General features: G+C 53.9%; 1 protein-coding gene across 4 annotated transcripts; it reads right to left on the reverse strand.

Moving 5' to 3' along the window:
• Positions 1-1,543: 1,543 nt before the first annotated feature.
• SLC16A1 (solute carrier family 16 member 1) lies at positions 1,544-17,542 on the reverse strand. 4 transcript variants are annotated; one of them, XM_065038749.1, is made up of 5 exons: positions 17,462-17,542; positions 8,106-8,363; positions 4,975-5,118; positions 3,685-4,545; positions 1,544-3,116 (listed from the first exon to the last, which is right to left on the reverse strand). In XM_065038749.1, exons 2-5 carry the CDS (start codon positions 8,320-8,322, stop codon positions 2,839-2,841), a joined length of 1,500 nt encoding a protein of 499 aa, XP_064894821.1. In that variant the 5' UTR covers positions 8,323-8,363; positions 17,462-17,542; the 3' UTR covers positions 1,544-2,838. The 4 variants fall into 4 exon arrangements, with proteins under 4 accessions (XP_064894821.1, XP_064894819.1, XP_064894818.1 ...); XM_065038747.1 differs by lacking the exon at positions 17,462-17,542 and adding an exon at positions 17,079-17,159; XM_065038746.1 differs by lacking the exon at positions 17,462-17,542 and adding an exon at positions 16,852-17,005.
• Between the last annotated feature and the right edge of the window lie 2,772 nt (positions 17,543-20,314).

Consider the following 20,314-nt stretch of genomic DNA (forward strand, 5'->3'; position numbering starts at 1 on the left):
CATCACAGCAGGAGCTTCATAACCCACAGCACCAGGGAATGGGCCTCAGGCACCTGTGAGGCTGGGGTCCACTTGGGCAGCCTCCAGAAAGGCAGGGGGTGGGTGATGCCTCAACACCAGGGCAGCAGCTCCACAGCCCCCACAGTCACTGCCGAGCGTTTCTGGCCAGCAACCTCAGATGTTTGGGAAAACAAACTGCACGGGAATTAGCTCCCAAGTATTTCCTCAATTCTACCCGCTATGAAGAGAATTTTATTTTGCTACCCCCAGGAGGAAGGAAGGTGGTGTGGCAGAGCACATAAAGGAAATCTGTGCAATAACTCAGGAGCTGCAGGCAGCAGGGACCAGCCATCGATGCCCAACACCACTCACCCACTGCCACCAGGACCTCTTGGCCTGAGCAGTGGGGAAGCACCACATCCCCATGGGCTTTTTGTGGCTCTTCAGAGGCATTAGCAAGTCCTAGCCACCCTTGTGCTTCGCAGCACTGCAGATCCCTTTGCTCACAGAAATAATGTGACTAAATATAGGCCGGTTGTTCTGTGAGCTGAGCCATGACAGAGGAACATGGCAAAGAGACACGCTGTGCCCAGCATGGCTGCCATGGGAGGGGAGGATTGCTATGGGGCAGAGTCCGTGCCGCAGCGCAGTGTGAGCCCCGCCATGGCGTGCAGCCAGGGACCCTGTGCTCTGCACGGGCAAGCCAGGCGATTATACAACTTGTAGCCTGAGTCACTTCATAGCCTAATACAGGGCAAGAGCAAGCTTCTCCTCCTGAAGCAGGGCATGCCTGGATCCATCACCTGCACTGCCCCAGCCATGGTCCCAGGAGCCCACCCTTAGAAAACAATCGAGGATTTATCACTGCAGTGTTCCCAGCCAAGTCCAAGCAGCAGGGAATTATTTAAACTCCTTTTTTCCGTAGGAGAGGTGTTGGCACCTGCTGTGGCTGCAGTGCTGGTAACAGGAACGCCTGTGTCGGCTGTGGTGGTGGACAGCAACCCACACGGGGACAGGAGCAGAGCAGGGCTGGCAGCTCACCCGTGCTTACAAAACCAAGGGCAGCAGGGGCAGCGCCTCAGGGTTGATTTATTGCGACCTGAACCTGCTACTGCAGCTACAGCAGACAAGCTGTTTATGAAAATACAGTTCCTTGGCTTTAGAGTATCACAGCTCAGTGCTGTACAACAAAATCCTTTTGTACAAAATACTCTCTTGGCGTTATAAAGTTACTCTACAGTATAAAACCCCCCTGGGCCTGCTTTCTGTGAGATTTGGACCAAAATGAAGCCTGAAATGTCCCCACAACTGAAGGAGCCAAGGAGAGCAGCCACAGTGCATGGCCTGACCCCACCAGGGGCTCTGCAAACCCAGGGCAGCACAGGTACCAAGACCTTCATTTAGCCCCCTAATTTGGCTTCAGCCATCATCAGTGCCAGGCTCTGCCATAGCCCCACACACCTCTCTCCAAAACAGACCCAAAATATGCCGTCTGGCACCTAGAAGTGTGATTCTAGGAAAGAAGTTCAACATTTGACAGATAAACTGTAAAAAAACAAGTTTATTTGAAAAAAAAAAAAAACAAACAAAAAACCTCAGCCTCTTCAACAATTTCTGATCAACATTAACTAGAACTTGAGAGCCTTTAACCTGCTCCACGTATATTGGGATATTTTCCAGCACTAAAAAATAAAAAATAAATACATACAAACTCTTTCCTCCCCCTTACATGTCCTAGGATGTGAGTGGTTAGGCATCCACCACCTTAAGATCTCAGTTGAACAGAAGTAAAAGAGGTTTCTCTAAGAGATAAAAGAGCGAAAGCAGAAGGCCTGTCTCAGGGATGCACCATTTCCACCCATCCCACCCAGCCCCTCAGCTCTGCCCAGCATCAGGCACCTGAAACACCCATTGCGGTGGGACTGATCAGCACAGGGATGTGCTGGTGCAAACCCACCCCATTGGGGGACCGAGGGCAGCACCCCAACCTGGCACTGCCGAGCCCCCATGTTGGCACCCATTTCATATCACCCAGCAATGGGTTGAAAAAAGGCACAGCCAGGGCAGAGTCGGGGGGGAAGGGGGGGACACCAGCCCAACCCACAGGGACTCGGCTGCAGGGGCTGGGCACACGGGCTGCTACAGCCCCGGAGCAGGAGATGCTGTCCAACCTGAACCACAGCCATCCTTCTCCAACCCAAATATCCCGTGAGAGTACAACTAGAAAAGAGGAACTTTTAAAGAACTACAGTAGCTAAACTGTTTCAAAACATACCTAAAGACCACCTACAGAGCCAGGAGGCACCCAGCACGAGGGCAGAGGACAACCCTGCCCCGTGCCTCCTCTCCGCCGAGGGCCTGCGGTAAGAAGCGTGTGAAGCAGTATTCATCTGGGGCTGGCCCTGAAGCCCATCGTGCTTCAACAAATCCAGTATCCTGCTTTTTATGGCTTTTTAACAACAAAACTCCCCCCAAAACACATGCAAACACACCCACCCACCCCCACCCCAAGCAGAATACAGAGCTAAAGCACGGTTTAGTTAAGGCTCGTTCAAATTCAGCAGATATGAAGACTGTAAGGCACATATTAGTACATTCATGTTACTGTTAAAAAGCCAGACTATAAAAAGCTCCCCTGTCCCCCAACACACAAGGATACTGTGTGTGCAGCCCTGTTACCTTTGTTGAACACAGATGGAAAGACAGTTCAGAGCCCGGTTAAAAATGAACACCTGGTTTAAACACTTCTCACAGCTGCCCAGCGCTTGCAGAGCACTGCCCCAGCCCTGCGCCAGGGCAACGGCGCTTCCCCAACACTTCGGGATGCAGACAGGTCCCTCACATGCGGCTCTCCTCCTCTTTGACACCATCCTCCGCACTCTTCTGAGGCGCAGGGGCCACATCGTTGTTTGCCTCTTTCTGCTTTGCAGCCTCGTCGACATTGGTCTCTTCCTCCTTCCCTTCCTTCTTCGATTTCTCCGCTGCCTGCTGCTCCTTTGCCACCAGGCGGTAGTTGATGCCCATCCCAATGAAGAGGTAGATCCCAGCAATGATGAGGATGATCCCACAGGCCCAGTATGTGTACTTGTAGTCACCGTACATGTCATTGAGCTTCCCTGAGGGACAGAGAGGGACAGCTTAGCAAGATATCCCCCAGAACTGCTCCAGGTTGTGGAGCTGTTCCCAAGGGCAGCCCAAGCCCAGGAATATGTGCAAGGGGAGGCTCAGGTTGGACATTAGGTAAAGGTTCTTCACCCAGAGGGTGCTGGAGCAGTGGTACAGGCTTCCCAGGGAGGTATCACAGCACCAAGCCTGATAGTGTTCAAGAAGCCATTGGACAGCACTCTCAGACACATGGTGTGAATTGAGGTTGTCCTCTGCAGGGACAGGAGGTAGACCTGATGATCCTTGTGGGTCCCTCCCAACTCAGGACATTCTATGGTAAGCCCATCACCCTGAGCTTCAGGTCTTTATTCCTCCAGCCGCTGCTCCCCCACCCCATGCCAGGGGCTCAGCCCCCACTTTCTCAGCCATCCCTCAGATCCTGGGGTGGCCTCAGGGCCACTGCTCGCCTCCCTCACCCCTGTCCCAGTGCTGGGAGCTGCCCATGGCTCACGAGGGACCCACCACTGCTCATCAAGGTGGGGGAGGATAGACAGAGCACCCCGGGCACAGTGCACCCACCTAGCAGGGGGGGTCCCAGGAGCACGGGGCAGCACTCCACGATGGTCACCAGGCCGACAGCGCTGGAGAACCGCTGTGCTCCCACCAGGTCCATCAGGGTCTCAAAGAGGACTGAGCTCAGCCAGCCGAAGGCAAAGCCAAAGAAGCCAGCGTAAATGCAGAAGCCAACATAGCTAGTGGACATGGGGACCAAGACGTGGCACACCCCGTTGTAAATCACAGCGACGGCAAAGAAATACTGGATTCTGGGTCTGATCCATTTAGTGTTTGCCACCAGTCCCATGGAAGGTCTGGCCACCATGTCTACAAAGGCCAGGATGGAGAGCAGGAAGGCTGCAGACTCACTAGCAATCTTCTTGCTCTTTGCATAATTGCTGAGGAAGACCAAGGGAGTGAACAGCCCAAAGAACATGATCATGTTGCCTGACAGATAGAGCAGGAAGCCTCTGTGTTTGAACAGGGACAGGTCCAAGAACTTGTTCATCGTCTGGAAAAGTGAGGTTTTCTCTTTCTTGGTCTTCCCAATGAGGTCTGCACTGGTGTCACTATCATCCTTTTTCACCACCTTTCCAGCTTCCTGCAGCACCTCCTTAGAGGCCTCTTTCTTCGCCTGATCCGGCTTGGGACCTATGGGCCGCATCAGGGATCCAGCAACGCAGCAGTTCAGCAAGAGACCACCGAGGATGAGGAAGCTGCCACGCCAGCCAAACATGCCAAAGAACTGCTGGTTCAGGGGTGCCAGGGTGGACAGGAACACAGGGCTGCCTGCCATCGCCAGCCCATTAGCCAGGGGACGCCTCTTGAAGAAGTACTTGCCGATCATGGTTAAGGCTGGGTTCAAGTTAAACGCGAGTCCAAGGCCTGAAGGAAAGGAGAAAAGAGGGGCTCAGAGCTCAGCCATGCCCATGAACCAGCAGCAGCGGCAGAAGGGCTGGTGGGACGAGCAGGAGAGCGGGGTTTCAGCTCTTGGAGGAAATCACAGCTCTGTTTTGGCTGTTTTAACTTCCCGATTGCATGAGCAGCGCTTGGCCCCTGCCGCCAACCTGGGAGGAGGCACCAGGGCAGCAGCAAAGCCACACACAGGAATTCTGTACAGTCACTAGTACAGTCAGTCTCACTACATTATGCCACCAGGGCCACCTCTTATTAGAATATGTAGCAGGAATTGAGATTTATGCAAATTCATCATAGACATTTCCTAATAATCACTGGGATTAAGTTGCTCCTCTGGTAGCCTCAGGAGAGGACTTACCTCCATTGCAGCCCTGTTAGGGCAGAGCCATCACTTACCCCCTACGACCCCAACACAGAAGTAGAGCTCCTCCACCGTGTTGCAGAAAGAGGCTGCAATCAACCCGGAGCCGGAGAGGCAGCCGCCAGCGATCATGATGGGCCGGCTGCCGTATTTGTTCACCAGGATGCTGCTGATGGGACCTAGAAGTCGAAGGAGATATGCCCAGAGATGAGTTATCTTTGCACAAGAGAAGGCAGATGCAAGTAAGCACACAGGAGGTTTATTGCCACAGGCTTCCAGCTTTCACACAGTGACACTTCATCCAGAGAGGGAAGTGGGGTAAGGGGAAAGGACAGAAGGTTCAGAGGCAGCTGGAGATAAGAGTGACATCTGGTTAGAACACACACAGGAGCTGCAGCCAGAGAAGTGAGTGTCTGGCCAGGGCTGGCACGCTGTGGCTTCTGCCGAGTACCAGAGGCTGTTTATGGCTTCAGAAAGGTGTGACTCTGCTGGGGTCTCAGCAGCAAAGCAAGTGCAGAGCAACTGTTCATCTCCAGCAAGAGGTTTCTGATGGAAACCAAAGCTGGGAATGGGCACAGGCAAAGCTCCCCAGGAGGAGGGGCACTGTGACACCCCAGGGAGCAGGGATGCTTCTGTTTTCACTACTACCCCTACAGTAGGAAGAGCCCAATTGCTCTGCACACACACCTTTTAAGTGCTTCATTATCGGGAGCTTTAATCCAAAGCAAACAGTGATTAGAAGCTGTGAAGCATGCTCTACAGATACTGAAATGTATTTAAATAAACTCAATGAACATCCATTGAATATTAACAGACCTAGTTTTGCCATTAACAGATAGCAAGGTTGTCAACATGTTATTAATGGGTCCTCAGACCCTACTTGACCTTTGTGCCCAGTTTAAACAAAGCTTGGAAGTTACAGGAGCCCTGCTGACACAGAGACTACCCCCAGCATCCCGCTCTGCACAGCCAGCTCCGTGCCTACATACGTGCCAGCAGCTCCAACCCCAGGCCACCAGTAGTTGGGAAGGGGCTGCGTCCTTGGTCCCACGAGAGGTGGCAGCAGCACTCGGGGGCTGCCACATCACCCCAAGCCCTACATGCTTCCCCTCAGAGTGCACAGCACTTTGCAAAATCGAACCTTGAACTCAGAAACCGGGTTGCCCCTGGACAGAGTCTAAAGGCAGCAGCCGCCTTTCCTCCGGGAAATCCAGCCTGGAGCGGCAAGATCCAAGGACAGCTGGCAGGTATCTGCCCAGCCGGGCAGCACTGTGTACCCTGCTGAAAAAACTCTGCCCCCTCTTCTTTTTTTCAATTAAAATCAAAAAAAGAAGGATTCACACCCACTCCTGTCTGAATAGACTCACATGAAGCATTTCTGACCAAATGACAGCTGATCTATTTTAACTACTTGTGTTGTGAAAAACATGTAAGTAATGGAACCAGAGTCCTACCTAACACTAATTTGGAGCCAAGAAAGGCATTTGAGGTGATAACATCCACATAACCTGACAGTGACTGCACAGGGGGGCTGCATTAGGCTGCAGGACACACTGTTCCACCATCCCAGCCCTGCCCAGGACAGGAGCTACCCCAGCTCTGCACGATACCATCAGCACAGAACATTTTGCCAGAGCACAAGCTACTTTTTCTGCTTCCAAGCGATCGCACAGTTCCCACAGGAAGGTGCCCTCGAAGACAAGGATGCACACTGTGACCACTCCAGCACAATCTACACTCTGCAGACCGTCTGCAGGAACCCTGGAAGGAGTGAGCAGGGCAACACATTCCCATGCTCCAGCAGCCAGGGAGGCAGCTGGGGAGGTCTGGGGTAGCTCCAGCAACCCTGCCATCAGCTTACAGGCAAGAGATTCAACACCAGTGAGCTGCTGGAATTTAATAGTAACAGCTCAAGGGGAGCAGGAGTGGTGTCAGTGTGGAGGGAGGGGGACAGGGGAACAACCCCAGGACTAGAGGAGGGGAGTCTCACCCCAGCTGCCAGGCAGCTCCAGGCAGTGCTGCCCCCAGGGCGTCCTGAGGAACCGTCTCTGAGCTATTAACAGAAGAGGAATGGCCCAGATTGAGTCTCATTAAGGCAGTTACACGGTTTACAAGCTTGTTATAACACGGGAGCAGGGAAATGTGCTGGTCGCTTCACTAGCTGAGCGAGGACAAAGCAGAGCCTGTTTCCCCAAAGGAAAAGCCTCGTGCTTAGCCGGGCACTTACGTCAGCTCCTTTAGATGTACAAAAGCAACGAGGACACGGGCAGTTTGCCAGGTGGGGATGGCAGCAGTACAAGCTCCGATTTGCCTCAGAAGTGGACATAACGGCAGGCTCCCAATAAGAGTTTCTTTCAGCTGCGTGACCCAGTGCAAAGCTGCGTTTGCAGGCGGGTACAAGACACCAAGGTTTGGACACCGGTGAGGCAAGGGCTGGGAGCACATTGCCCCACAGAAGCACTCTGCATGCTCCTCGCCAGTTAAAGACAGTGTAAAGCACACAGCCTGGGGATTAAAAGACTCCAAGAAGCAGTTTCTGAAGGATGGGGGAGAGGAGCTGCTTCAGTTTAAGTAGTTTTGCTTTATTCTGCTCGTGTCTCCGTACTTCCAGCACATCCTGCCATCCTCAAACAGCACAAGCTGCCTACGGCACTGCTCAGCACCAGGTTTCAGTGCATTCCAGAACAAAGCTGAGCTGTTGGAGCTGGCCAGAAACCAGGGACACATCCCTAGACATGGGCACTGTTTGCTGGATTAAAAAAAAAACAAAATTAAAAATCAGTATCTTATCTAAAAGGAAGATACTCCATGAGCAGGGCTCCTATGTGTGGCACAGCAGCTCCCCGGCCTTTGGGTGCGTGCTGGAAGCAGACACAGCATCCACAGCACACTGTAACAAGGACAAGGGCAGAATTATACAAATTGTAATTCCCCGGAAAGATTTTACTTACAGCTTTGCAGAGGAGGACAGATTAACCTGGTTTTTGCATTCTGGGCATTAAATAGAAGTTTTGAGCAACCTCCTTCAAGCAAACTTGCTAAGGGAAGTTTTCCTCTCACATAAGGAGAAAACTCCAACTTTAAGCAAAGTTTTGGCTTTTGTCACTACAGCAAGTGCAAATAAATCATCAGACCCAAGCACATATACTGCTGCCAGTCCACTTACCTCCTGCGTACATAACAGCCAGCATGATGGAGGAGATCCAGGAGACTTTGCTGCTGGACGCATTGAAGATGACCTCAATCTCTTTGAAGAACACGGTGATGGACTTGGGGAAGGCATAGGAAAACCCAATGGAGATGAAGGCTCCGACGACCACGGCCCATCCCCATCCTCCTTCGGGAGGTGTGTACCCCACAGGGCCTCCAATGGCCGGTGGCATCTTGAACCAAGTTGACAATGACTCAGTTGGGGTTCAAAGATCTGCAAAGGACAAAGCATTACCTCTGATGAAAACAGACAGCTGCATCCCCGCTCCCTGGTGTGCAATGGCACGGCTACAGCCCCACTCATGAGCCTGGCATGGCCCCAGTGCCCCAGACCAGCTCTGGGAGAGCTGATCTGAGAGGTGAGCACTCAGAACTTGCCAGCACACTGGCCTCATAAGGCCATCCCAAAACACATGCTCAGACTGTGGCTGGCCTTTACGGGCCCAGCCCAGCAGGTATTTATAAGCAACAAATTTAAGACATGATACTGTGTCCTAAGCTGAAAAGGGCAAGCAATGTCCTTGCCAGCAACAGCCAGGGCACTGTGGTGAAACAGATGGGGTACCAGCAGCATGGGCCTGGATCTGAGGAGCGCTGAGCAGGGCAGCTTTCCCAGTACCATCCCAGCACACCACGAAATCTCAGAAAGCCTCAAGCTAGCCAGAGCAGAAGCAACACACCCCAGGTTATTAAATGCAGACACAGCAGGGGAAGTAAGACCACACACGTGAGCCAGGACACCTCCATTTCTGCAAAGAGCAGGCAGGGCCACAGCATGCCTGCCAGCCTGGCCAGCTCTGAAGGTCACAGGCTGTGGCTAAACTTAGCCCAAGCAGTGAGCAGGGAAGACTCCATAAGCTGCCAGGGAGGGAGGTAGGTCCAACCCAGCTGTGGCAAACTCCTCCACCCCTACTGAAAAAGCGTCTCACAAGGGCACCCAAGTGTAAAAACAATTTACCTTAAAATCTCAAAACCAGAAGGGACTGGAAAACAAAATAAATGGGGAAGTGTCACCCAATGCGGAATCCCTTCAGAGAGGCAAATTCAGAGCAATCTGGAGACCAGCAGGGTCGGGCTGCTCACACCTTCCTGCTGCTGCACCCTGGAGCTGTGGGTACTCAGAAAATAAGGCTGCTTCAGGCAGCAGAGAGCAGCACAAGCCATCTCAGAGAGGAAACGCAACCAAAGCAGCTGCTCAAAAATGTGGTTTACAATATGCAAAGCAACGCAGTTTGTTATGGTCTCAGAACTCCCATTTGCCCCCATAGATTTCAGAAGACACTTTCTGATGCCACACGGCCCCCCTGGCCTCACAGGCAGAGAGCCCCAGCCCATATTAAGCACCATCAGCCAAGGTGGGAGACATGGGGCTCCTTCACCAGAGCCCACCTCTCACTCTGCAGGTCTCTGGCTCAGCTGCTCAGGTTTCCACTTGAAGAAAAAGCCACCCTTGAGCAGGAGCTTTCTCCAGAGCTCCCCAGGTCACACCAGGCACAGCGACAACTTCAAAGCAGCGTGCTGGCTCAGAAAGGTGCAGCCTCCTATTTATAGCACGCATCCATTCCGGCTCACGGCAATTACCATCTCATCTGCGTCTGCTGACGTGCCAGCATCTACCTGGCACGTCCCCCCGTGCCCTCGGCACACCACACAGTACCGTGTGCACCCGCCTTGTTTCCTCCTGCTCCATGTCACATTGGTGCACAGCTGAAGCTGGGATCCAGATGTCCCGGCTGAAGTGCAGCCGGTGGCCCCAAGCTGCAGGGAGCCCCCGCTCCCACCTGGCACCGGAGGCACAGCCCAAGTCACCCGATATGGCAGCGGGTTTGCCAGAGCCACCCGACACCTGGAAACACTCAGGTGATGCCTCAGACCCACACAGGGCAAGAAGAAGCAAAGCATGGGAGGCCGGTCTCTGTAAGCCACTAAGACTGGTTTAGCACAACCCAGACACCGATTTTGTTGCTGGCAGGGTATTTTCCTGCATCCCAGCCAGTGTGACACATGACCACCACGAGCAGATCTGAGCCACCCTGCCACTCCAACAAAGGAATCATTTACAAGACGCTGCCCCGGGCACGTCCGCGGCTGAACTCTGCCCAGGAGCCAGAGGAGCCGATTTCCTCTCTTGGATGCTGGGACCACAGCTGTGCTGAGCAGCCGGTTGGACACCAGGCCGAGCCCACACTGGCAGGTCTGGCTCCCCAGCAGCTGGAGAGGAAGGTGTCAGGCTCGGCAGAGGCTCCCCAGGTACCTCTGGCCTCTTGGTGCAAGGCCCACCCGCCCATCACGCTCTTTCTGAAACGCCAGTATGAACACCAGGTTTTGCTTCACATCACCTTCCTGCACACTGGAGTTTCCAGCCACCTCTTGCTTTGAGTCATACTGAGCTTTCACAGCATTCAGTGAACATCATCTAACTACACTGATTTGTCTGAAATATTTTTAAAATATTAGACTACCCAGTGCTGGCAATAAAAACTATCAGCAAGGAATACAGTCTACTTGTTAGCACTAATTAAAACTACTAGCAATAAAAGCTATCCAAAGCAAAAGCGAAGGGGTGCTGATGAGGCACTGGGGATTTTTTCCTTTTGCTCCTGAGACACACACACAGGTTTTATTCCTCCACCACTCCCAAGAAGCTCGACTGCACCAAAATGACTGTGGTGTGGTTCATCTATTTGTTCTTTCCCTGTGAGCAGCATTTCTCCTCCTGTTCAGGTGGCATCTCTCTATAAAATAAAAGACTTTTGGCGGGTTAGACATGACCTCTCTTGCATTGCTGAGGCACAGTGAAAAGCCTTGAACTGCACAAGGTTTGAGACCATGAAGCAAGCTTCCCAAAACCTGACGCCAGAGGGTTTACATGATGAGTTCTGCATGCCACAACATTTTTCCCTGACTCATTGAAAATCCTTATTAAGAAAGACCAGTTTTCGAAAGCTCTGCCTTCAACCGCATTAAGGCTTCTTGCTGATTTCCTCCTTGTCCCTACACAGAAGTAGTTTCAAACAAGAATGGAAAAAAAAAAGCACATGTAAGGCAGCAGCCAGTTCAACTGGAAAGCTTCCCTCCCCTTTGCAAAAAGGAAAAAAACCCACCCAGAACTTAGTTATGACACTTACAGCTCTGTTTTGGAAGAGCTGCAACGTGTAAGACGTGTTTGGAAATCAAACTCACAGCTGCCAGGCAGCCAGCTAGAGTTTGCCCTATTAGGAAATAAAATAACCATATTTGCAGTAATTAAGAGTGATGAGACCAAGTAATGACTGCAAGTATCACATCTGCTCCCCGTAAATGTCTTGACTAATCCACAGGAATGGGTAGCCTACAGCAAGCCTCCTCTGCACAGCAACGGAGAACAGAAATTGAGGCTTCTTAAGCAGTGAGGACTGTATCATCTCAAAACAGATCCTGTAGAAGACTAAGATCCTTTTCATCTCCTAGGTCCTATGCACAAACACTGTCATCCGTTCTCTGGAGTGGCCTGGAACAGGAAGATTTCAAGACTTTTTGTTACATAATGCGGCAAATTGCTGCGCTTTTAAAAGCCCCAGATTGGCGGGACTCCAGAGTGGAAAGACAGAGGCTCACATTTATAAGGCACTGCAAATGCCACAAAATATTTCTGGGGCAAACCCTTTATGAAAGTGTCCTCACACTGCTGCTTTTTGAGGTCAGAGGAAGACGGACGTCCCCTGCCCATGCAGGGTACTTCACACCTCTGCCTACCCTCACACACCCCTCCAGCTCAAGGCTTTTCTACTCTGGGCATAAGTTTACCTGCCTGGTGAGCACCCGTTCCCTCCATCCCCGTTCTGAAGCATTTTCCAAACCAGAGCCTGAAACACAACAATCACACCCCCCATCCCAGCCTACCCAAACTCCCAAGTTCACAGCGATGAGCTCTTTCACTGCTCAACACATCCTGAGATAGCACATGGCTTTACACACCCCCTGGGACATTTGTCCATGTCAGGAGCCAGCAGACCACAAGCAAAAGGTTGGACCAGATGACACCTGAGGTCCCTTCCAACCTGGTAATCTATGATTGATTGATCCACCACTTCTGGTCCACGAAACAAAACAGAGATATCGTACTTACTGCTGGGGAAATGGAGGCGCTGGCAATCATGAGCTTTTTACAGCAAATAACGCTTTACAGCTTCAAATTTGCCCTTTTTCTGGCCAGAAGCAAGATGAAATAGAGATTGTTATGAGCTACTGAGACATCACCTTCACCAGTTTTAAGTGGGTTTATAGTATTAAGCATGGAGCTGTAATTCCAGTGAGCACCCATAGCTGGGGTTTAACCTGGCGGTACACGGCCTACGTGACACCCCTGCACTCACAAGGGCGCTGCACCAAGACAATAGTCAATTGAGGTCCTGCTCAGCCGCAGCATTCACTGGTGGGGTGAGGCGAGGTCAGCAGTGTGGGCAGGGTTTGCTCAAGGCCAGCAGCTCACATGGGCAAGCTCAAGGTTTTTGCCAGAAGCGGCCCGGCCTGCTCAGCATCTCTCCCCCTGGGGACAGCCAGCGCACCCTCATACATGCCCCGGTCTGCCAGCCCGGTGAGCTAACCCGGGCACGCAGACAGACAGACGCCACGGGGCACGGCGGCCGCGCCGGCAGAGCCAGCCACCCTCCTCACCACACCGCTGGTGCGAGCCCCGGCGTGCAGCGGCACGGAGCAACCCGCGAGCCCCGGGCAGGGACCAACGCCTTCCCCGGACACCCACCACCCACCTCTGCGGCACACAGAGCCCCCTGCTACCCAAGTACGGCTCCTGGCACAGCAGCCGTGGTGCACAGGCTGTGAAAAGCTGCGAGCCGCCTTGAAGTGGGATGACTGGATGGTTTGTCAGGAGCTTTGAAAGCAACAAGCAACCAAACGGAGAGATGGGCAGTGATTTCTGCTGACCAGACAGATACCAGACAAGCTCCCATCCTGAGCTGCTGTGTCCAGTTATTAGTACCAGCGAGACTCAGCCTGTCTGAGCAAGGATCAAGCGCCTTACTGGTGTGAGAAAGCGTGAAGTCACGCTTAAGCGAGCTATCAACAAGACCAAAACAGAAACCCTGACTTATTTCTCTGGCCATGGCTCTCCCAGAGCCCTCTCACCCAAAACTCTGCGGGCAGACTCAGAGGGGCTTGCAGGCAGGTTACAAAAAGGTTACACAAAGCAGCTCTCACAGGCATCCTCTGAGCCCACATCAGCTTCAAGCCCAGGCGCAGCACCCAGAACCCGCTCTCTAACCAGTCCCACGAGATGATGGCTTCACCTCTGGAGCTGCAGAGAGTTTCAGAGCCAGGTTTGAAGGGACTCACCCAAAACACACAAGCTCAAAAAGTGCAGCCCTTACAGTACAAGGTACCGTTCCTCCAGCTCAGAGGAACTGGGGATGCAGCAAAGGTACTGCTAGTGACACAGCCCCAGACTCTGCTCATGCCCCCATCCCTATGGAAAGGGCTTCCCACAGCACTGGCTGTTTGCCCCCGCAGCCAGCTAAGCCCCCCAGTCTCAGTGCGGGGGGGACAGTGGACTCTCAGCTCCTGTGCAAGGTTTCACAATCCCACCCCCAGCACAAGCTGTGCTGTGCGAGGAAGCAGAGCTGATCCTCCCCGCACCAGTGGTGCTCGGGAACGCTCCCAGGACACCCCGTGCCCGCCAGGAAATCCTCAGAATGAGAAAAATGTGGTACCGAATAGCGTCGACATTCTTTCGTTAGACACCCGCACCACCAGCCAGGGACAGCCAGGACTCCAGGTTTCATGGCAGAGCAGGGTAGCAGGAGGCTGCAAAACCCCAGAAAGTCACAGGCGTTGCAGTAAAAAAGTAACTGCTGGTCTCTCTCCTAAGAGCAAGAGCCTGGGCTGCCTTTGCTCCCAGCACCGCCATATTATCACTTCATTAAATCCCCCAAACCAGGGCCAAGGCAGCACAGGAACCAAGATGGGAGACTCTCACCAACAACCCAGCAGCACTCAGGTAACTGCAGTTTCAGGAATTAACTACAGCCCGGCATGAATTTTCTTTGGCTACAGTACAACTACACTGCAGCAGCTTTAAGGGCACATTTGAAAGTGAGTCATACAGACAGTACCGTTGAGAGGCTCCCACTTTCCCAAAGTCACAGGCTGATTCCACAGAAGGAAAGAGGAAAAGCCATAAAAGTGCAACAATGAGATTAGCACTATAGTGCTTAATGAGTGCTACTCACCCCCTTAGCCTACGTGCGGCTTTTCAACTCCTCATAAAGGATATATAAAATAATAGCATGCAAGTCACTGGGTATTTTCCACCTTAGCTGCCAGATAAATCAGGCCAATTGTGTGAGATAGGAGCCAACAGAAAGCAACCATTCGCACGTTTTTCAGGAACCACCTCCTGGAAGAGGAGGATGCTTCACACCTTCCCAAAGAACAGGGCACACTGTGACTTTGGGGCAGGGAGGTTTGCAATACACTGCAAACCACTTGTTTGTAATTAAGAGATCCATCACCACAGTGATCACTCACAAAGCCACCCAACAGGAGTTCTGGGGATTTGTCTACATCTGGAGCCCAAGTCCATCCCCCAGCCCCAGCACACACCAGCGACTCTGTGTCCTGGCCCATTTCTCAACCCTTCTTTTAGACACAGCCAAGAAAACTTCAGAGCAAAGACACCCAGGAGAATCAGCCAGCACTAAAATACCTCACTTAGCATGAAAATAGGATGCTTGTGCACCACAAAAAGGCTTACAGCTCAGGGAACAGCACAAAGACAGCAGATTTCAGGTTTCTTGTGATGTAACTAAAAAAAAAAAACACATTTTTTTTCCCCTGAAGAAATGCAAAGCCCAAGAACATCAGTAAGACTCATAGGGCAGGGTGGGAATCCAGCATAAGCACCGTTTGCTGCCACAGGGACAGACAAATCTCACCTCTCCCACTACTGCTACAGGTCATCCATCCACCATTTCCTTGGGATCCTCCAGTTCATCCTCATCCCCCTTCCTCAGGTCAACTTCCAACCCCACAATCATTGCTCATCTTTTCATGACATACTTGCACATCACTTGCCCATGGGACCCCAGCCCACACAAGGATGAAACACTCCAGCATCAGGTCTGGGTGTCCACTGGAGCCACTCGCCCTCCACAAGAGCCTGCCTGCCACCTGGCCCCACTCAGCTCCCCAAGCATCTACCCCAGTGCTAACATAAACCTGCCACAAGCCACCAGGCTCTGCACAGAGCAGTCCCTCAGACCCCAGCAAGCTCCCACTATGACCAGGGCCTGGGAAGCACTTTGCAGGAGCCATGAGCTTCAGGAGCATTTAATCAGCCCCTCATGGCCAAGAGCGAGAACGCACCAGCTGCCAGCAAGCTCCAACAGTCCCAGCTTCCCACTGCCGATCACTGCAAGACCTCGTCGGCAGGGTGACCTCCTGCCTACACACCTGAGGGCAGGTGTACACCGTGGCACACATGCACTGCTGTTGGGGACCTCGGTGCATGGAGCCTCCTCAATGAGTGATGCAACAACGTGCATTAGAAGGTGTCTCTCCTGGGGCTTGAGCACAGGCATACAGGCTCCTCCAGAGCAGCAAATCCCGACCCCAGCAGCAGATCACGACACTTGGAAGGGCTTTAGCAACTCAGCCACCCAAGTGACTTCAAGTGGCCGAGGCCCAAGTGCCTGCTGAGAGGAAACGTCCGAGGGCCAGTGCGAGGATCCGAGCAGGGAGCAGCATCTCAGTGCCGTCCCCAGGCATTTGCTCTACATGAACACTGTCCCTCACACCCCCGGTACCACGGATCCGCTTCCCACACAGCTCCTGGAGACTTGGGCCGGAGTGGCCTCCTCAGAGCTCCCCTTCTCTTATCGGTGCCAGAGACTCGGTTCCCCTGCACCCCACTGCTATCGGGGGCCCGCAGGACGCTACGATGGACCCTAAAGCAGACCGGTCGTGGCTCCGAGGGACAGAATGGCCGGGTCCCCTCCAGCCTCGCCAGGGACAAGACTCAGCGGGCAACGACCACCGTGGAGAGACGAGGAGCCCAACGGGGCCGGACACCTCACAGAGCCCCCTCACCCTCTCGGTCCTGAAGCCACCCGGACCCCAAAGGCCACCAACTGTTCCCCGGCCGAGAACAACCCCCAAGGCCCCGCGCCCCGTCGGATCCACCGAGGGAGGTCACCGGGACAAGGGCACGGGGCGATCAGCGCTGGGTACGGCGGGACTCGACTCCGGGACGCGGCGGCCGGGGCGGCCTGAGGGGCCGTTGTCTCCTCAGAGCGGCGGGCCCGCTCTGGCCAGGGCGCGCGCACGCGACCCCAACGTACGCGACCCTCGCGCACGCGGCCGCCTCGAGCGTTAACGGAACGCGGGCCCGCGCGCACCGGAGACACCGCCAGCGGCGGCACCAGCCCGGCCCGACCAGACCCGCCAGCGAGGAACCCCGCGGCCCACCGATGGCGCCGGCTGCGCCCACGCGTGGCCAGCCGCAGGCGCCGAGCCGAGCCCCGCCGTAACCCCATGTTCCCGGGACCCTCCCCGTGTCGGACCGAGAGCGGCGGCTCTGGGATGCGCGGAGCCGCCGGAGCGCGGGGACCTCCCGGAGCCGGTGGCCGCGGCCTGGCTGGACCCCGCGCCCCCGTCCGTCCCGTTCTCATCCCGCCCGCCACGTGGGCCGCCGCGCCGGGCCCTACCTGCGCGTGCCGCCGCCGGCCGAGTGCCGCCGCCCCCGCCCCCGCCGCTATAAGGGCGGAGGGGCCGCGCCGGGGAGGGCGGAGAGGCGGGTCGGGCCGGCGCCGAGCACCGCCCCCCGCCGCGCCACGTGCGCGCCGGCCCGCTCCGCCAGTCCGCTCCGTGGGTACCCCCCATCCCACCCCCCCTCCGCCGTCCCGGCCCCCGAGCCGTGCGCCCCGGCACGTACCGCCCCGCCGGGCCGCCGAGGGGGAGAACGCGGCGGCGACCGAGAGCGCAGCCGGCCCGGCGGCCACCGCTGCCCTCGGCCGCTCCGCCCCCCACGCGGGTCCCGGTCCCCTTGGCGGCGGCGTGGAGCGGGGTTGGCGGCTCGTTCCGCCGGTGGCGGGCGGAAGGCCGGGCCGGATGCGGCCGGGACTCGGCACCGCGCAGCATCATCTCGGGGACTTCTCCTAACTTGTCCCGCGAGAGTGTCTCCGTGGGAGCCGTGGGCCAGGAAGGGGGTGTCCCCCCCGCGTCCAGCCTCAGCTGGGCCGGGGTCACCTCCTCACGCCCCCAGGCCCAACTCACTCCCACTCTTAGGAGGTTCTCGTCCTGCTTGGGAGGACTCACTTGGGGTGGAGGATCAGTATTTAAAACCATCAGCTCTTCTGTTGCCTGACTACGGTGTTCACGTCTTCATCACCAAATTTCTGACTGTTGCTAGCCTGAGCTGGCAGCCTGCTTTTCCACCAAGGCGGTGACGTGCGCTGCCTGGGGGGGATGTTTCTGGTGTATCTGCGATTATTTCAGCCAGAGCAAGCCCCGAGCGGCCTCTGCTAGACATGGCTACTGCTCGGTGCCCCAAGCAGCCAAGGGCTGGGGATGAGCTGGATGCCCTTGGCGTTCCCCTCACCCTTTATTTTGGCAGGGCTCAGTGTGCCCGATGCCTCAGCATGTGGAGAGGCCCGTGCTGGAGTGTGTCCACATCCCAAGCAGAGCTCATCAACCTCTAGATGCAAAACCATCTGTAGCACCGATGCATCAAGTTCTCTTCATTCCCCACGCGTACCAAATGCTACACAAAAGGGTGGCTACATTTGGTTACCTGCGAATGTTTTTCTTGAGCAGCCATCTCCCACAGCCTAATGACACTAATTGTCTTCTAGGTTGCATGTCTAATGCTCTAATTTGTTTTAGAGCTGAAAGAAGTGCGGTGTAGTTCAGCTCGGAGCCAAGAGAGGGGAAAAGCAGTGACACTGCGCAGATGGAGACGGCAGCAGCTGCAGAGGAGGTGCGAGCCCTTTCATATCAAAGGAAACCACCGCTCCTCGCAGTCCCAGCGAGCGTGTTTACGGGTGTGCTCTGTGCATGTCAAGGCACTTAATGGGCCAGGTGCGCTCGATAAAAGAGCAGGGACTACAACAAACTCATTCACCCACTTCTGAGGCAAGGCAGCGTAAACCAAAGAGCGAGTGGGTGGGAGGTTTTCTTGATACATCTACTTCTGTGTGACTTAGAAGGGAGAGGTCTGCCCTCTGTTTTGCTTTGACAACAAGATGAATAATCGTTTAAAAGGGGAATTTTGGATCAGACTCAAAGTGCCACTTAGCTTTGCCATGCTTTAACATCCTAACTAGGATCAAGTGCTCAGCGCTGCTTGGACTCAAGCTTCCAAGTGTCCTTTGAGGAGCTCCAGTGCTGCTGGGATGAATGAAGCTGTACAACAGCCTGAGAGTGTGTCCTTTTCCTGGCTCTGCTGCACGATACCCTGAGCATGGCCGTGTTTTAGAAAAATGAAGAAAGAAAGAGGCCAGGGATGGCATAAAACAAGTGAGCAAAGGGTTACGAGATCAGCAATGGACTGGAATGGCAGCGAGAAGCCGTAGGACAGCGCTGCTGCTGCTCCTGTTTCTCCATCTTGTAGGAGGTAGAAAGGAGTTCTTCCTGTTCTGTGCTGCTGCATTTTTGTTTCCTTTAAAAGTCGGATTTAACATTAATCCCATTAGGAATTTTTTTCTTGTGATGAAAACAGGATATTGTTTCAGGATATTGGGCAACAAAGCTGTCCTTGAACAGCAACTCTAAGCAGCCTTGCACTTTTGCTACTGACTGCATTTCTTGTGGACACTAATCAAGTTTAAAGTCTTCCAGAGTGCGAGAGAGGCCACGGCAGAGCTATTCAAGTTCAGTTTTTCTGTGTCCCGTTGTAAACACTAATAACCTCTAGTAATCTTAATGTATAATCACGAGCTCTGCTTTCTGTTGGAGTTAATGTCTTTAGCAGGTGTAAATGTCTAGCCCTCTCATCTGCCATGAATACGCGTGTCCTGCTTGATAAGAAAGGTAACAACGTGAGTCCAAATCCAGGAATTACTGGAAATCTCTTGGGAAAGTCTGTTCTTTCTGAGATATTCATTCTAGTTTCCTGACTAGGCTTTGGGAAAAGGTCTTCTGAACTTTTGGATTCACATTTCACTTCAACTGAGCTTCCAGGCTTTGAGTTTACCCATCATAGCAACGCTGTGACAATGGATGGGGAAGAGAAGGCGTTGGAGTGTTGTCCTCGGGGAACACTCAGGTTCTGCTTCCATGGGCTGACAAAGGCACTGACATTCTTCAGGGGTGTGTTGCTGTAACACCCTCTGTCATTGTTTAGAAAATAATCTGGTTTAGGAAGAAAGCGTCTGCTGATAAGATGTTCAAAATGGCCACTAATACACCACAGAGTACCTTTGCAGTTTCGGCTATCTGTAGGCTCATTTAGATTGACACTTCTCACCCATTTGGGCTCTTTTCATTGCTCTGTGTTCCGCTTGCCCTCGGGCTCACACACACATCCCCCTGGGGACACAGACCGTCCTTTAGCAAGGTTGTGTCTCCACAGAGGTCCCAAGTCCTCTGGGTCCATGTCCACTAGTGACCATGTCAGAGAAACCTGCATCCACCAACATGTGGAGTTAAGGTTTTTCTTACACTCACTCAGCGCACTAATTGCACCAAATACATGTTACCCAATGGTAGCAGAGGTAATTTCTTATCAAAATCAGTTGTAGGGGCATGGTGTGTAACTTTGCCCGCTTTATTTGCATTGGCTCAGCTTTTCTGCATCCTGCCCAGGACAGACAAGGCTGCACCGTGCTGACTGCCTGGCTCCTGCTCACATCCCCACAGCTGTTGCTCCTGATCTTTGCTGCCAGGGTAAGGATCCTCTCCTTGGCGAGCCTGCCTAGAAATAAGGGATCCTTGACCACATGGAGACCACATAGCAGATGTTGAGAGACACCACACATACGCTGTGGTCCTCTCTTGGCCCTCACACTGTGCCTCTTCTCCATCCTCTGGGACGAGCGCTCTCTGTCTCCTTTCCGCGGGCCCCTCATGCTGCAGCGTACACCAGCCTGTTGCCATTTGCCAAGGAGCTTATCTGGCACAAGAAACAGTATCTGTGTTCCTCCTCCTTGCTGTCCCCGGAGCCGGAGGAAA

Source organism: Columba livia, chromosome 22 (genome assembly GCF_036013475.1).
Source record: "Columba livia isolate bColLiv1 breed racing homer chromosome 22, bColLiv1.pat.W.v2, whole genome shotgun sequence".
NCBI classification, from domain to species: Eukaryota; Metazoa; Chordata; class Aves; order Columbiformes; family Columbidae; genus Columba; species Columba livia.

Excerpts from the sequence above, each read along its gene's own strand:
- SLC16A1 (XM_065038749.1), bottom strand. The coding sequence starts at position 8,322 with ATGCCACCGGCCATTGGAGGCCCTGTGGGGTACACACCTCCCGAAGGA. Across the intron at positions 5,119-8,105 it reads GGCTGTTATGTACGCAGGAG|GTCCCATCAGCAGCATCCTG; the intron begins GTAAGTGGACTG and ends TTCGACTTCTAG. Across the intron at positions 3,117-3,684 it reads CCTGGGACCCCCCCTGCTAG|GGAAGCTCAATGACATGTAC; the intron begins GTGGGTGCACTG and ends TCTGTCCCTCAG.